The sequence below is a fragment of the Patagioenas fasciata genome, chromosome 5 (genome assembly GCF_037038585.1).
Source record: "Patagioenas fasciata isolate bPatFas1 chromosome 5, bPatFas1.hap1, whole genome shotgun sequence".
In the NCBI taxonomy this organism is placed as follows: domain Eukaryota; kingdom Metazoa; phylum Chordata; class Aves; order Columbiformes; family Columbidae; genus Patagioenas; species Patagioenas fasciata.
In genome coordinates, this window is record NC_092524.1 from 65,453,554 (window position 1) to 65,471,851 (window position 18,298).

Below are 18,298 nucleotides of genomic sequence, written 5' to 3' on the forward strand. Positions count from 1 at the left end.
ACAAATCTAAACAGGGTTGCAGAAAAATCATAACGTGAGTGGGAGGTCATACTGTTGCAAAACATACTGGAACGTGCGAACCAGCCGAGTATATTAATGACTAAAGGGCTGTAGGAGTCGCTGTCTGCGACAGAGGGGACAGGATGTTCCAGCTCCACATTCCTGAGCACAAACAGGAATTCTGCCCATCACTGATTCTGCTCCTCCATCTGGTACCGATGCGGATCTCTGCTCAACACCTGGGCCGGTTCTCCAGCAGGCTGGGTACCACACGGAGGGAACCAGGGGAAAGCAGCAGAAAAGGATCACAGCTCTCTTCATTTTTTTCCTCAACTAGTTTATTCAGTTTGCAGAAGACAGAACGAGGGCAGAAATGACAGCCACCTTCAAATAGAATGTTGCTGAAAAAAAATAAAAAGGTAAATTTTCTGTGACCGTACAGAAGACAAGGAGTAAGAGGTTTACAATGAGGCAGGGAGCTTTAATTAGATTTAAGAAAAAACCCCAAACTTTCCAGCTGCTGCAAGGACAGCAAAGAACTGGAGTGAACTACTCAATGAGTTGGTGATACTCCGGGTAATTAAAGTTCTAAATCAGAATAAACATTTGCCAGTAGTTCCTTTTGAGACACAGGTGTTCTCTAAAAGGCCCGTCCAGATAATTTTCCACAATTCTGTATTTCCAGCTACAGTTCACGGCCAAGCAAAGTGACTTTAGGTTATCAGCACTTTGTTATTTATGCTCCCGCGCAGCTACCAACCACCATCTAAAAGCTGCTTCCATCAATGTCCTGTGTGAATTACGTTACGTTACATACCGTGGAGTTTTACAGGTATTTCCTTACCGCTTCTGAATTCTGCTACATAGTTTGTGTATTTTTTTAAAATCATTCATGGTCACCGATCAAAAAAAAAGGCTGTGAGGAGTAAAAGTAATAAACATGCTCCAAATTATACAACTCTGGGTGTTCTAAACCAGCATGGATTCAGTTATGGAGCAGATCTGTTTTAAACTGATCCTATAGGTTAAAGGAGGACAATTCCCTACACCCCACTTGGCATCTGCAGCAGCGACAACACCATCGCTACTGATCTACAGAGAAAAGGCATTTACGTGCTAACGACCGGTGGTAATGAACAGGATGAACAAGCCACTAGAGCGATGACCTAGACCTGTTTTCAAGGAGACCTGTAACACTGTAACAAACCAATTGTCAAATTCTGTTCTAACCCTATTAATTGTGGCACAGACAGGTGGATTTCTGCTCCTGCCCCCAGTCATTAAGCTCTCACTATATTTGTGGAAGACTGGTTAGTGATGTGGACATAGGTTGCAAATGACAACATATGTGTGTGTATATATATATTAAAAATATCTGGATATTGGAAGAAAGGACTAAAATTAATCCATTTGGACTTAAATTCCTTCTCTCCGCTAATTACACCTGTTCACTTTCATCTGTGGGTCACACAGGTTGTTAATGTGTCAGAATGCACAATGTTTTGTAGAAATTCTTTGCCCTCAAAACAAGTACTCTGGTAAAAATCATCCCTTACAGCTTTGATAAAGCATAGCTGATAACTCACTACAATGAAGGAAGATCAGCTAAAGTCGTATATTATCACAAATGCTAAAAACTGAACTTGGTCCAATATAAAATGGCCAGAATTAAAAAAACCAATCATATAAATAGTCATCTGTACACTTTGGTTACCAACCCCGCGGTTGACGGTACTACAGTGAGCTGTAACCTGTCAGTGCAAGTCACCTGTCCAACTATTAACAAGAAAAAAAATCATATACATAAAAAAAAAATGAGAATGCACCAAAAATAGTTAATGGTCAGAGTTATGCTGCTCTTCTCTAAACTGGAGAAGAGAATTTCAGCATCTCCTGGCTCATCAGCCGCACAGGCAACGGTGTCTCATGTTCCAGCAGCAAGAAAACAGTTCGGAACTTCCCGCCCGCTGAAGGTTCTGGCTTAGCACCATTTACCTGCGAACTGTGGCCGCTGGCTCGGCACTGCCATCCAACGCCACTTTGGGAGTAAAATCTTATTTGTAGTGTAGAAACGCAGCAGGAGCTTTTGATTCCCCACGTGCAGATGGAAAATACAAAATAATAATTTTAAAAAACGTGCTACCGCATTCTAAAACAAAGGCAGATGCAGGAGTTCAGATGAATAAATGGGGTAGCCGAGAGGCGGGTCGGCAGCTTGCACCGTCAGGTTTCTCAGCAGGACGGGGTGCGCCTGGATGCTGTAGCGTTCTTCGTCGTCGTTTGTAGCGTACAGCAGCTCCCAGGACAGATTTGCCCACTGACCTCGGACAGCTTCGTCATTGAGTTTTCCCACTTGCACTAACAATTCCTGAAGCGTGAGGACTCGCCCAGTGTAAATTCCCTTTAAGGACAAACATATCAAAACGTTCAATATGTTCTCTGAGCAGATACACAAGCACTTTAGTTACAACGCACTATTGAAGCTTTGGGACTGCATACTATCAATATCATTCCATTTAAAATGGCAACTGGTCTCCTCAATTCTTCCATCTGTGAGGATAATCAAGAAATATTGGTGCATCTGAAGAACAATGTGATGTGACTTTTGGCAACAGTGGTGTCAGCTCCTGTCTAGTATGAACAAACTTTGGTTACACAGCTTTTGTGTTTTGGAAAACAATTAAAAAGCAGGAAAAAAAAAAGAAAAAGGCAGTGGAAAGGAAAGGATCTTACTTACTAGTAGTTTTTCTACTTACCATGTTTGGGTCATGCCCCAGTGCAAAAAGGTAGGGCTTTTCCTGAAGAACCGCTTGCCGCCACTCCAGATCCGATACCAGCCCAATGTACCAATCGTTCTCATATTCTTCCAGACAGTTCACCAGCTCTTTGAAGTTCTCGACTGGGCCCAGGCTTGCTTTGTCAACCATAAGTTTAAAAGTGTATCTGAAAGGTACAAAAGCCGTACAGTAAGTAGTGCAGCACAAGATGGGAGGAAAAAAAGCCTCTGCAAGCTACACAAGGCAGGAAAGCACCATCAAATGTTCTCAAGCAGCAGAAAGTTTGTCAGTTCTTGCTGGTCAGCTGAGTCACTGCAGTCAGTCCGGGGATGCTTTTAGCTCAGCCAGATGTAAAACACATCAGCTTAAACATCTTTGTTCACCTCAAACACTCTTCCCGTTGCCTGATAATGGAAAGTGTCAAATGTCTAACTCCATCACAATTCACTTAAGATTATGGAGACAATGAAAATGGGTCTTTTTTCCCCCCACCTAACATAGATGTTGGAGGCAGCTGCTCCAGGGAAGGGAAAAGGAATCTGCCTCTTCACTGCCTGGGGTTACAGACAATATTTCAATAGGAAGAAGTTACAAATCTATTTAAACGATAGGATTTTAACGTAACTACTCTTCCTTTCAAAGCACAGGACTTTTTATACCATTTTTATAATCTGAGGGCATATTTTTCTTTTACCTGAACGCTTTCAGTGCAAGTTGGAACAGCTCCGGTTTGCTGGTCAGCCAGTCCAAACCAACAGACCACGGAACCCCGCCGGTGTACGCTCTGAACACGTGGCTCGCGACGGGCACCGTGTTATCCAGCCCAAACAGGCCAAAACAACATGACAACACTCCGTGGATGTACAAGTCTTTCAAAGCTCTGTCTTTCAGAAGGTCTTCAAGTAAATTAGAAGGCTTTTCTTTCAGATGAAAGAAGTCCAGCTGACTCAAAACGAAGCGGTACCATTCTTCTGGAAACCTCCGCCGCATTTCGTTGACTTTGGATGCGGGCACTGGGGCTGTTCTCCATTCTTCAGGGATGCTCAATAGCTCCGAGTAAGAGCAACTAAATGCAACCTGAGGTAAAACTTCTTGCTGTTTCCCTTTGTCTACAGCAGGAAGCCCCAGCGCAACAGCTCTGTATAATTTATCTTCTGGTGATGTTTCTTGTGGGATGTCTTGGCTCTGTGCTTCTACAAATCCTGGAATAGACAGGTGTACTTTTGGTGTAGTTCCCAACTGCCCGGGTTCTTTTCTGTCTTTCATTCTGCCACTGGGTTCAAGATCAGAAACGTCACTGTCATCAGTCCAGTCCTCAATTGTATCGACACTAAAGCTATCTTCTTCCCTCAGAGGACTGGCTCTTTCTATGGCACCGCTATGCTGATTTTCTAGAAATGATCCTTTTTTGTTGTCAGCATTGCCTGGGCTTTCCCATGTTTTTGATTTTTTATAACAATACTGGACTAGCATCCATACAAGCACTTTAATGAAATCATCTTTCAGATGCTTTAAATTCTCATTAGAGTCAATTATTCCAGATAACACATTTCTGGCATCGGAATACAGCCGCACAGGTAGAACCGTACAAGGAGTCAAAATGTGCCCAAAATGGCGATTAGGAGATAGAATCTTTGTGTGCTCCTGATGTTCGAAGGCCATTTCAAAAATTTCATCAACTCTGTGAGCTTCAGCAGCATGACAAGAGGTTTCCTGCAATTCTAGGCCCTAGAGCATGAATGAACACAATTTGGTTTTATTCTTCACCAGTACATATCCTTAAACACTAGCAAGCTGTTTTCTTGCAATATGTTTTTTCTGAACAAAGACATGCGCCGCTGTCAATATTTCCTCAACTGAACCTACAAATCTAACTTGAGGTAATAGTAATAGCAGAGCACTCACTACGATATTAGACACAGATCAATGTCTTGAATAAAATAAAGATTTGTCTCATATAGATGATCTTATTAGCCAGCTTATTAAAGATGTATCACAACACAGATGATAAACTTTTCACATCTGCTAAGCATATCAATTGCAAGACTATATAGCAGTAACGCTCATCTTCAAAAATTGACTGTAAGGTCAGGTAAATGAGTTACATTGTTGAAATGTTATACAGCAAAGTATCAGCAAGATTTCCAAACATGACTATGTCAGTCCTCAGCATGCAGTTACCTTAATGTTAACGCCACAGTAAGTGAAGCCTTTTTCTAGCACCAATATCCACATCAGTCTGTCCTGAAAACGGCACAAGTAATGTGAGCCAGGGAGAAAGAGACCTAGACAAGGAAAAACGAACAAACAAACAACAAAAACTATGGTATTACTGTGGTATTCTACTGATGAAAATATTTTCTACAAGCCAACTGAGGAGCTCAACTCTGCAATTAAAAAATATTTCTGTATCGCCATCAAAATCAGTTAAAACTGGCAAACTAGTACCCTGTAATCTTAAAGGAACTACCTGCAAAGCTAGATCTTGAAATCATTCCGCTATCTTTGAAAAAGCTGTGACAAACTGGGAAACCCTCACAGAACTGCAGGACTACAACATTCACAGGGGACCAGGGTTGAGCAACCTCATCTTCAGTTCCTTGGTAGACCCAGCTTTCATGATAAAAGGTAATTTTTGGCTGAATTTCCAAGTGCACAGTTACCCCTAATGTCACCTGCATATCTAAAGTTCTTATGACTGCTGAATGCATTAAAGAATCATCATCTAGTACACGAGTATCTCAATGGCCCTATTTGCTGTGGAATATGAAGTTTATTTTTTACGGGAGAAATAAAAAAATCTAAGTCAATAGGATTTGTTACCTGCGCTACCAGTTCCTGAATTGACTTGTCTGTATTCTAGAATGATTAGAATATATTCCATAGGATGCAAAATCCAGCATGTAAATGATTCTGATCAAGTGTGATAGTATCACATCCATTTTATAGATACATAAATAAAGGCAGATATAAAGATCTACATTTTCAAGAGCACCTGCTCATCTTTAAAGATGTGTGAATCGGTATCGTGCACATTGAACGCTAACAGCAGATGCAGTAGAAATCACCTAAAGTCTTCCTAAAGTGTGTGTGTAAGAAATCTGATGCCTTAAGGTTGATATCATCAAAAATTCAGCCACGCAAATTAAACTGGAGTTGGAAAATGAAGTCCTGAACATCTTCGGGTCACGCATAAAATTCATTAGTACTCAAAAATCCCACAATCTGGCTCGCACTGTAAAAATGATATGACACTCTTGTCCAAAAGAAACCAAAAAAAAGGGTACTTTTTCCTCTCTTCTACCTTTTTCAATAAAAAGAGCGACCTAGCGACCAGTGGTTATACTGTATTTCTTTTAAGTTACAGCCTTCTGTCAACTTCTCCAGTACAATTGTGCTGCTCTTGCGCACAACATTTGCTGCCAGTTTGTGACCTGCTTCTGCTCCCACTCACATCCAAGTGATCGCTCACTTGCACAGAGAATTTTAGTTTTAGAACATTGTACAATGACATCAGTGAAACCAACCATTAAGCTGTAGTTAAAATTTAAGTAAGCTCTTCTATCCCGCTGAGCTAATGAAGTGCATTTTCTTGCTAACATTTTGCAAAGATTTTAATTCTTTTCTTGCTGGCTGTTAAAGCTACTAAAACTCCTTTACATAGGAAAAAAGTATGGTTTTAAATTAAAATAGAGACACACAAAGTTGTACCTCTTCATTTTGAACTCATCTGAGAACACCACATTTTTTCTTGCTTGAAGACATTAATTCACAGATACTCCCATTAAAGAAGAGTCTTTTTTCCCCCTCAAGACCGGTGTTTTAAATTATTTAATCTGAGGCATACATGCCATAACAGTCACGATGGCTATGTGGGAATGTAATATGTATAGATAGATATAACAGCTGTATATCAGACAGATATAAATACAAATACACATTACGTAATATATCTATAATATATCTAAAAAACATACACAGGCAGTAGGCAAACTGAAGTGTCTCTCTTCCTTAGAGGAAAAAAGCTTCCTATTTTTATTCTTTTAATACCTCTCTCTATACCAGCACTAGAAGTGCAGCAAACATTTCCTAGTAAAGCCCTTGCATATGGTCTCCGGGAAAGTGCGATTAAGGTAACCTTCCACTGTCTTTAAATATTAGCACTTTTTTTTCTAGTCACAAACCATTTTCCAAGAGGCTTACGTAAATATTTGCCTCTTGTCTAAAGGCAATGATGTTTTGATTATTTAAGTTACACAAAGACTATTTATTTCTCAGGAAAATGAGCTTGCAATTTTAACAGTTAATCTGTCTCCAGCTGGGAAAAAGACTCTTCACCTCTGTTTATTTAATTCTGTGAAATACCCTTCACGATGTCTTTCACAGGCTTTACGACCACAAGCGCTGGTACAACCCTACCCTAATATGACATTAAGTTGGTTCTGTTCTCAACTGTTTACTCCTAGTTAGGCTACACCATGTATTATATTTTACAAACATCCAGGCCATGTTCACCGTACCTAATTAACACTGCCAAATTAGCCAAGTCACCTTCCAAACCATGAGTAACGTGACTGATGCAGAGACAGACACAAACACACACAACCATGAACGTTGCTCATTATATGTTAAAAGGATCATGTAATGGAATATGCAAATGTGTTAGCAACTGGCTCTTTAGGGTGTGAATGCAGTGATAAGATTTTGTACATAATGCCTTTTACTTTTCTTGCTGGCTTTATTCCAGCATCCAGGCTTGCACATCTCTGTCATAAATACTCTCTCATCTTTGTGTGCTAAATTTGGCTCATTCGTATACACACTGGGACAACAATATTAAAATAGAAAAAGATTACGATTTATACTGTTTCATCACTAGTTTCTCCTTATTTTAAAGACAACAAAGCAGAATTATTTTCTTACAAGAGTGTAACAAGTAGAGACGTCTGAGAAGGATAACAGTAACCACTTTTTCCTCAATTGAACAAGCTCTGAATATCAGATTTAACCTACCACCATGACACATGGTTTACATCAGATGCTACGATTCTCCTATTCTCCAGCAAACTCACGTTCCCTAAAACATTTAGCTACGTTCCCTCGCAGTGTCAGCAGAATACCTACCTAGGCTACCGGCTGCAAGTGCAGACTGCAGAGCACCAGCCAGACTGAGAACCAGCTGCTGGTAGTACACCGTGTCGGAGCAAACGCACGCTGTAGCGCCCACAGGTCCCGGCCAGCTTCGCACAGGTCTAGGAAACCCAATCAAAAATATTGGTAGCGTGAAGAGCGGCAGCAAGGGAGAAGAAAGGAGAGCGGAGACAGCAATGAAGGTCAGCAGGATCGGGAAGAAAATGACATTGAGCGTGATTAAGGTGGCGGTAGATTTACGACGTTGTTTTTTCTCTGTCCATGATGTCAACAGAATAGCTACAGCAAACTGCAGCTTTGAGACAAACTGAAGCAGCCGATCCCGGAGGAGACCAACCTATGAAATACATAGAACAAGCACGTTTATTTTTATACTCTATAGTATCACATTCAGCACTTCCAAAGCTGCCTTATCTACAACAATTTTAAGAAGTGTGATTATTATTGACTGTTATTGGAGCGTATATATTAGTACACAGCTTTTCATCCTCTATTTGCTGGGTCCTGGACTCTAAAATTCTCTAATAGGGGAGGGCAAGGTAACAAAGACTTTTAGTGACAACTATCAGCTTAAATTTACATTATGACAGTTACCAGCAAGAGTCTGATTCCTGTGTCAAGGCTCCTGTTCCACCAGAGGTCTGGATTAGACACCAACATTTGCGCTATTGACACAACCACTATGTCCAGTAGAGCATTTTCTGTATTCTGCCAGACCTAAAATAAACATATGTTAGGTATACATTTAAAAATCTGCTTATCTATATCGGCTTTCGTGACCTGGAATATTTCTTCCAAGTCACCTTTACACTTAAATCATGTAGAAGATGATTTCTTAGGCTAACATATTAAAAATTCAAATTACCATCCTAAATATTCTTGTGAATCCAATGCAAACAGACACAGAATGAAGATTTTGTAGCGAACGGTCTAGTGACAGGAATGCTATCATAGCAAACGGAGACACTGTAAGTGAAATAAAAGAATCATTGATTTTCTTTAAAAAACACAATTAAAGTCTACAGAGGTAAGCAGTTTTATTGCAGAATGGAAATCATAGCGTAAAAAGATAACTTTTCCCTTCATTATTACAAACTCCTCTTTGTATTATGGTTCCAGGATATCAAACAGCGTATTTGCACTAATAGCCCAAGAGGGTAAACATTTATGCTGATGCTTTGTTGTTACTTACTATTACTTTTCTGTTGTTTCCCCAAGAGAGTGAGAATACTCAAATAAGTAAAAATAAACATGTGAATAGCACTCATCAATCCACTTCCCCAAACTGATGCTTATTTATGAAACAAAATAATTTAGATCAAACTTTGCTTCCCCCTAAGTAGGTACATTTGTCCATAACCTACCAGAAAGGAGTTTGTTCCCTTTACCAGCAAATTGCAAGAACCAAATATTTAGTCAGCTAGGTGAGCCAACTCACTTTTGGTTCTGAGTTGCTTTTAAAAAGAAAATCTACAAGAGCCATTTTATTTTGAAAGTGAGTACTGATAACTAAAATCCTTTAACAGGCCTTGCTTTCTGACCTGGATTTTTAAAAAAGCTCAACTTTTTATGCTTACCCCTAAAAAGGAAATAAATACAATCACTAATCACTTTCAAATATTCTGAACCAGTAATTTTGACCTCAAAGCACAATTTAGCAAAATATTAGCAAATACTTCCAGCCACTTGGCTTTTCTTAGTTCATTCATAGAATCTTGCACATACAGTAATTCTCACGTTCTTTCAATCTTCCTACAAGCATCATCTAACAAACAACAGACAGTGTGTATTCCTACCTAGTGTTAGTAAAATCCTCCTGACAACACCAACTTTGATCAGCCTTCTTTGCTTCTCCATGAACACAGTCACAGTCCTGACATCCTTTGGATAAAAGGGGTTTCGGAAGACACCAAACAAGTACACTCTCTGAATCTCTCTAAGAATCCACGTAATTGTAAGTAATACGATCAGAATGTAACTCGCTATAGCCTGAGGACTGGCTTTGGAAAATGACGAAAAGCCTGCAAAATGATGCAGCAGGCCGGCTTCTATGAGAGCAAATGTCAACACAGTCAAATAAAAAATAAATTCCCTCCACCCAAATTGCGTTCTAAGACCTCTGCGCATATTTTTAGATTTGCTGGAGGCTAAATGGCTGATCATGGTGTGTTTGAAGGCAAAACCAATCTCGCTTAGATTAAGACTCAGTATGAACCCAAATCCAGTCATGAAGAGGATCACACCGAGAGTGCTGCGAATGAAATACGATGCTATTGCTGTTCCAGCAGAAATGAGAAACATTACTAATAACCTGTGAAGGAGAAAATAAAAAAGATTTGCTTGAAAAGAAAAAGGTTATAAACAATCTTGATATATTTCACAATTATATAAACAACAATTACTTTGTGTTACTTGACATAGGTGAACCTCCTAGTCCAAACTCCAACAGTTGTTCCATTCCCCACAGAAAAAGTGCGTCAAGCGGGGGCAGAATTCCCATTGCCCATAAAAACGGCAGAAAAAGAAATACGATGTGCAAAATCTGGTTTGTCTGTTCTAGAATGGGTGCGTTGACAGCAAACCTGGATAAAAGAAGAAATGTATTTGACTTCTGTGAAGGAAAAGATAACTGATGTGTGGGCAGAATTTTTGCTTAACTACTACGGCAAATCCAGACATATAAGCATATTAATCTACAAAACCTCAGCTAGCATCTTTTAAAAGTAAATATAAGGACATACATTTATGCTTGGGGTAGTAAGACACTGATTAGAAGAACAGAACACAGGCTAATTTTTCATTCAAAGGATCTGAAGCCTTCAGATTATGCAGATGAGTCAAGTGATGTAAATATCCCAATTGTTTTGATACTGTTGTGATAATACACTCAAGAAATACTTGTGCAAAAAGAAAGGTCCACAAGCTCCAGGACCTCAACCATTTGATCAAAAACATGCCAAGTACTTATTTTCAGAATTAGAAAAGTGAAACTTTATGCAAGTCCAAGACACAAGATGTGTTAACACTGAAAGAACTGGCATGTCACCTGTACACCAAGAGATTAACTCTCTTTATGAATATATTATTTTCTACATAAAAGCATTAAAATCTCCCTGTAAAAATGCAGAGATCAGTATTAGAAATCTGCATAAATTCTAAGTCATACATTGTTCACCAGCTAGCTAATAACTCAAAGTTGGACTGCTAAGATATTTGGTTTCTCTTTATTTTTTACTAAATAAATAAATAAGCCTCAAGGAAATTTTGTCAGGAACCTAACAAACATCTAAATTTTCTCCTCAGGAAATTAGAAGAATTTGGGATCCAAGAACACGCGTATAATTGTTATTTCATAATTGACGAGGCAACTAGCGTAAATTATTATTAATTAGAAATTAATCACTATCATTAACAAAGACATCTCTAAGTGCAATACTAGGAGAACCAAGTATGCCTTTTTTAAATGCATCTGTAGTACCCCAACCATAAAATATGTACATGTGACAAAGTGATACGAATATCACCCAACAGGGACGAAGAATGCATAAAGTAAATTTAAAAGAATCTCGCTTTAAGAGCTTCTACTTTAGTTAATACATGCATCTCAACAGTGAAAATATAAAAGTCTATTTGTAGATCAACATAGTTCTTTTGTATTACAAAACAATTTAAAAATCCAAGTTCAAAATTTATATAATAGATTTTGCTTATCCATTAACTAAAACTAAATTCAAGGTCCTTTTTGCCTATAACGTAAAACCCTCGGCAATAATTTTGCAGAGATTAAATAAAAAAATATTCCAGGATTATATCTGGATATAAATCCAGTGCTCCTGAACTTGGCAGTGTTTTGTTTTATGATTCCAGGTCAGGAACACGTGTTTTGAAATCACGCCCATTAAAAGGATGCTGATGCAAATGTTCTACACAGTAGAAGATAATTTTAGCTGTCCCTTACTTAGAAACTGCTGTAACTGCTCTCCCTAATTTACGTGGAATGCTTTTATGCACAGCATTGAGACTCAATTTTTATCATATGCTCTTCTAGCTTGTTTCTTTGGAGTTCCTACCATTGATTAAAATATCAAAATAAAATTTCCTCAGAAGAATAGTTTAATCTGTCTCATTAAAAACATACAGAATAACCATTACTGTAATTGGCTAAATGTTGTATTATGTTTACCTGTGTGCAAGATCCACTGCAATAAAGACAAAAATGTAGAAAGGTCTCATCAGAGCAGTGATTTCATAAGTGTCCAGTGGTTGGAAAGTAGCTGTTTCCGTAGCTGTATTTATGATTAATGAATACTCTCCTATACATATCGTCACCCATCCAAACACAAAGATCACAACAGTTCCTCCAATGTTGCTATACAGCAAGGTTATTCTGTTTGGCAGCAAATACCAAGTTCCCAACCCACACAATACCCCTGCCAGAAGGGAATGAAATACAGTGTTGATTATATACTTCTTGCCAGGAATAATAAATTTTACAGTCTCTGAACCTACGCAGCTGGAAAATTCAAACTCATCTTCATCTGTTAGGGTATTCTGAATTTGCATTCTTTCTACTGTCACTGTTTTCTGTTTGGCATATAGATTTGTCATCTGAAGAATAAGTGCAGTCACAAACATCAGTCCTCCTGAAAGTGCTGCGGTATAGTAGTCCTTCATAATGCCTAATTGGTACAGAAGTGTTCCTACTCCTCCCCAAACCCATGGTGTCAAGAAAAGAATAATCTGATTCACATATACGTAAGGAGGGGCACAATAGCCTAATTTAAACCGGGGACCTCCCAACACAGTCTGTGGAAAGCGCTTCAAGAAGAACTCCTGTTTGTAATCGTTCAGCAGAGGTACATCTGGACCCATTCTTATGACTCAGGAATGCTGGATGAATATCATTTTTCCTGTAAGAGAACAGAAAGGAAAAGAAGGAAACATTACTGAATCTGGAACTCAGAAATGAACCAGGGAATTATTTTGTCCTACTTTCATTTTCCAAATTACAGTGGAATTCTGACATGTTAATGTTAGTATACATCATCCTAAAGCACCCACACAATCTGCCAGAATACAACTACTAAGCAAACACCTAAAATGGGAAAAGACTATTTTAAAATAAAGAATATGTTCATGATCTGAAGCTTTATGGAACAAATAAAACATATAATCCATCCCTTGGAGACGATAAAACCAACTCATCTCCACACCACCACACCTTCCTAAAACTGCTTTTTATTTTTCCACCTGCCCTGATTCCAGTCGCATTTTGCCACAGCCCTCTAATTCCGATTAATCCTGTTAAGGATCTCCATATACAAACAGAAGAGACAGTGATTACAGTGAATGGCCAACTAGATGCCAGGACACAGTCACCCAAGGTCCCTGTAAAAATCAAAGCTTTACGAAATTAACTGTAAAAAAAAAATGTATTAGTAGAAGCATTAAAAACTGTTTTTCACATGATTATTTTTACTGTCCTCCCTACACAGCCTAGTTACAGAACAGGGTATCACTGTACTAAGCACTAGACAAGACAGAAAGAGTTCATTTCCTAAAACATATAAAATAAAAAAATAAATGCAATACTTGTGAGTTGTGGCAGAATCTGCATATATTCTTCTGTATGTCAATAGAGAAACCTAAAAAAAAAGGAAAAAAGATACCTGTAAACATTTAAAATGAAGCAAATAGAATTCAGATATGAATATTCATTTAGAGAGGATCGGGCAATGTAGAAAAAATGAATGTAAGATGGTAACTATGACATTCAAATATAATTGTATGCTACAGTCAATGAAAGCAAGAATTCATGAATGACAATAGAAATACTCAAGCTAAGAAATAGGGTGACAAAACAGCACAAAACTGCAGTGCTAGCATACTTCATTAATAATAATTCTAAAAAATATATTGGTGTGCATTAAGAGATGCCCAAGTACTGAAATTCTGACTTTCTTCTATTGCACCTGTATAATCTGCTGAATATCTATTAGCCATCACTGCTGATACATTAAAAACCAAACGCTCGGCTGCCAGGGAGTTTCCAAACTACTGTGATCCCTTCTTTCTATAACATTAAAAGCTTTTAGGCACTTCTGAGAACAATTTACTCCTTACATTTAAACAGATTTCAATCACTTGACTGTAGGTAGATACTGGTCATCAGGGGACTAAGTTAGAAACAGTGCAAAGGAGATTAAGGCCCATTCATGTGCGTTATCACAACTGGAAATTTGCATTCAGGGTCCACTAAGTCAATGAAAAGCAGGACCCCACAGGCTCTGTAACTACTCTCCATGTAGGCTGTAGAATTATTATTATTAATATATTTTTTTAAAGTAAAAATTCCAAATTGGAATTTCAATTGGAATACTGAACATGGAATACTGAAAAAAAAAGAGGTTTTTTTGGTCATACTATTTTAAGTCACTGAAAGTTTCTTTAGGGATGGAGAAAGCAGCAGTCAGTCCTAATGGAAAAGAAACATGCTGACAATGGAGAGGGGAATTCATTGCAGTCAGCTCAGGAATTTGAAAATGTAACGGGGACACACCCAACTAAAACCAAATTTCAAATGTAATTAAAAAAATAAATCACAATTCGGCCAACTTGGTTTAGAAAAAGAAACACTGCTTAGAGAGCTGCATAGGCATGAAACCAATTTGCTGTGAAAGTTACAATACATGCAGATTTATATGCCTGTAGATTACAGAAGCTGAGTTTTAAAAGAAATGTAGAAGCAAAAGGTGCATAGTTTTCCCTGAAAAGCAGTTTTCTGGCAGCTGCTCTACGAACGACTATTTCTGTTTCAAGTTCTAGTCTGCATTTGTGTTTGTTGTCAGTTTACATTGCTAACAAAATGTTAACAAAACATTCCTCTTACAGTTTCTAGGTAAACAACAGACCTCTTTGTGTGGGAAACAAAAATCTACGCACATAAACAATATAGTCCTACTTGGCTATATTCCAAAACGAGCCATAAAAAAGACATGAATTTATTTACAAATGGAAATCCCAAGTCTGAAGCTCAACAACTATGGAAACGATACCCTTGACTATCCTCCTGGCCTCCAAATAAGTCAGGTAGGGCTTCAAAGATGTCTCGGCGTTCCTGTGCCAAGCCCTAGCAACAAGACTCCACACAGCAGCCAGTGTTTACAGGACCTGGCCGCAATATACATTCCTCACATACAGGCCTGGCCTGACTTCGACAACTTGCCTGGTTACCCAAACAAGCCGCACCACAACAGTCTGTCATCACTGGCAGGAGCCGCGCCACTCAGATTCTCTCGTAACAAGGACGGGAAAAGGCCCTTAACGCCATAAAGTCATTTAACAAGCTGTCCCTGCAATATAGAATCATAGAATTGCTTTGGTTGGAAAGGACCTTTAAGATCGAGTCCAACCATTAACCTACCACTGTCAAGTCCACAATGTCCCTAAGAACCTCATCTACATGAAACATTCCATCTATTAATCCCATGTTTGAAAACCATATTCTTCAAAGCAGTCAGAAGAAAATACTTGGAAATACAACAAATACAAAAAGATAACTTAGTAACTTCCTCTGTGTCCTTATTATAAAAGGTAACAAAGCAAATCTTGCTCAAATCCAGGTAGAAATTCACAGAAGGGCACACATTTTTGTCTAAATGAACACCATCCTTCACATCAACTGATGGCAGATCGGCTCAGCATGGTTTGGGTTTATTTCAAGCAGACCACAGGAGAACACGTGTGTACGGCTCTCGCCCATCTAAGCCTCTCGAAACACACAAAGCTCAAAAACACTCACCTCAGTGGTCTTCGAGGCCTTGTCACGCGAGACTAAGGAAAGTTATAAACTACCTGCTAGCAGAGGAGGGACAAAGGCCTGGGGGGAGCTGCCTGTCCAGGCAAACCCTGGTGCACCCCATGCCCAGACACCTGCACCCCAACTCTATGGTTGAAGCTTCCAACCCCGGAGCCAGGCAAGCAGAGCAGGGGCCTCTCAGCAGAATCACTGCCATCCCCTGGGGACATGGCGCTTCAGGCCAAAATGCTCCATCCAGTCATGGGATGCGCATCCCAGGGCCACCTCTGCGAAGGGCCGCAGGTCACCTCCTTCCCCACACCCCTGTGCACCTGACCAGAGCCACCGCACTTCCCACCCAGCCACTCCCCCTCACGTCTTCTGCCAAGGGCAGAGAGAAAATAATCAACCAAACGACCAAAAATAAACCCCCTGCTGTTTTCAACTCCGGAGGGGAAGGGAAGCCAGGCAGCCAGCGGGCCTGCCGAGGAACGGCCCGGAGGCAAAGGCAGGGAGGGCAACTGCGGTACTGAGCCGCTTCCCCCGCCGGCCCCGCGCCGCCGCCTCCCGCTCCGCTCCTGCACCCCTGAGGCGAACGGCCGCGGCCGGCGAGAGGCAGCCGCGGTAAAAAAGCCTCAGCGGGGCGGGCACCTACCTCTGGCCCAGGCTCGGAGCAGGTCGGGGGCTTTGCGGGGCGGAGGGAGAAGGGGAACTGGGCTGAGGAGAGAGAATGGCGGAGCGCTGCCCCCCCCGCCGCAGGGCTGTCCGGAGGGAGAGCGAACGGCGCAGGCCGCGGCCGGTCGCTCCTCCCCGCCCCGCCGCCGCTGCTGAGGACGGCGGGGAGGCGGCCGGTGGAGGCGGCGGCTAACGGCGGTGGCAGGGCCCGGCCTCACCGCGGCGGCTCCCTCCCCTCTCCGCCCCCTCTTCCCTCCCCTCGGCCGCCGCCGCCATTTTGCCCGCCTGAGGCAGCCGGCGGCGGGATGCTGCTGGGCGTCCGCGGGAAATGGCCCCGGCAGGTTTCTCTGGGTGTCTTCTTGGTGGGGTCGGCTCAAGTGCTGCGAGCGAAGGCGAGGGGCCGGTCGCCTTCCCCTAACGGCAGGATGGTGCCCCGAGCCCGCCCGCAGCCCTGCGCGCCCTCTCCTCAGCACTGCGGCTTCGTGCAGCTCCGCTTTCCACACACAACCACCCTCTTTCTATGGTAGAATCAGGCGTGAGGCCTCTCTCTAGCTGCGGCCTGCCGGCAGCTTCCTGAAGCGAAGAAAAAAACGAAAAGGGTGAAGAAAATTCCTCTCAGAAGAGCCGTGGCAAGGCGGGCAGGGGCTGCTTGCGGCCATCGCTTGTTCCTCCACATGGGCCCCTGTCTCTGTTCCAGCAGCGCAGCTTCTTGGGGCTGGTGCCTCATAGCTGATGAATTTGTCACTCAGATGACTTTGGTTGCTTCAAGTTTCTTTCCATCCCTCTTGAAAGTTGGCATGGATGTGTCAGAGGCTGGTGTTTTGTCACTTTTTTGGGTAGTTTCGGTAGTCTTCCCACATTAATCAAAGTGCAAAACCACCCAAATTAGTTTCTTTAATCATTACAACATTTAACGTTAACGTTTAGTACACAACATTCTAGTGTTATATTAAAACATTTAGCACAAATACTCAATCCACAGGGTTCATACATGATACAAAAAAGTTTCCTAAATCTTGAGTATTAATGGTTTTTCTTTATATATAGCTAATTCTAGATGAGAACACAGGTTCCAGCCTCAGGTAGAAGAAAACTGCATTCTCTGTTTTCTTCTAGGTTAAATAAACTTGAGCATTCACTGGCAAATGGAAATGTAAATCCAAGCACGGCAATACTACTTAGCGCTTCAAATTGCACCCATTAAACATTGACAATATTTAATACAGTGAGCATGCTTAATATAATTTATATCTAATCATATTAAAACATATAACTCAGCATGTTCATTAGAGCACCAGAGCATGCATACATTTGTCTTAATATCTATGTTATAACAATCACTCTATAAATTCTTACAAACAGTTATATTCATTTGGATCTGAATCGCTAATAAAATTTAACACCTAGGCATAGGCTTAGAATTTTAGATAGGCTAAAAGAATTACAGTAATCAGTTCTTACCAGAAGCATCAGAACTTTTTTGTAGGTCTGTTAATCTTTATTCTTCAGATAATAAAAAAGCAGTTCGGCAGGGATATCCAGTGTAAAACCTGGAAAATGCTGCCAAAGAAAAACATTCGTTTACCTTTACTGAGTTTCTTTTGAATGAAGTTCCATGGCACAGACTGCTGGAAGACAAATACAAGTATCTCAAACAAACTGGGTTTTGTTTTGTTTCTCTTGTTTGTTTGCTTTTGGTTTTGTTTTTCAGGGTCCTTGACTTAAGCTTTACTCACCCTGTCCTTCAAATAGATCTTTTGCAATCCTGTTAATATTAAGTATTTATATGTCCCGTAGATATTCCAAGTAAATAGCATCTCTGTACAATTCACTAAAGGTCGCTAGCAGGTATTTTCTTCTTCATTGACAAGTTTCCTCCTGTCCTCATTTACCAGTT

The 18,298-nt window shown here is 40.5% G+C and overlaps 1 protein-coding gene across 1 annotated transcript; it reads right to left on the minus strand.

The window, feature by feature from the left end:
- Window positions 1–316: 316 nt before the first annotated feature.
- On the minus strand, window positions 317–16,625 carry PCNX4 (pecanex 4). The gene is made up of 12 exons (XM_065838654.2): window positions 16,382–16,625; window positions 13,521–13,573; window positions 12,112–12,838; window positions 10,331–10,510; window positions 9,725–10,239; window positions 8,794–8,894; window positions 8,523–8,645; window positions 7,902–8,265; window positions 4,959–5,062; window positions 3,472–4,505; window positions 2,757–2,943; window positions 317–2,401 (listed from the first exon to the last, which is right to left on the minus strand). The coding sequence occupies exons 3-12, from the start codon at window positions 12,798–12,800 to the stop codon at window positions 2,150–2,152; spliced, it is 3,549 nt and encodes a 1,182-aa protein (XP_065694726.1). The 5' UTR covers window positions 12,801–12,838; window positions 13,521–13,573; window positions 16,382–16,625; the 3' UTR covers window positions 317–2,149.
- Between the last annotated feature and the right edge of the window lie 1,673 nt (window positions 16,626–18,298).

Excerpts from the sequence above, each read along its gene's own strand:
- PCNX4 (XM_065838654.2), bottom strand. The coding sequence starts at position 12,800 with ATGGGTCCAGATGTACCTCTGCTGAACGATTACAAACAGGAGTTCTTC. Across the intron at positions 8,895-9,724 it reads GAGGATTTTACTAACACTAG|TGTCTCCGTTTGCTATGATA; the intron begins GTAGGAATACAC and ends TTTCACTTACAG. Across the intron at positions 8,266-8,522 it reads CAGGAATCAGACTCTTGCTG|GTTGGTCTCCTCCGGGATCG; the intron begins GTAACTGTCATA and ends TGTATTTCATAG.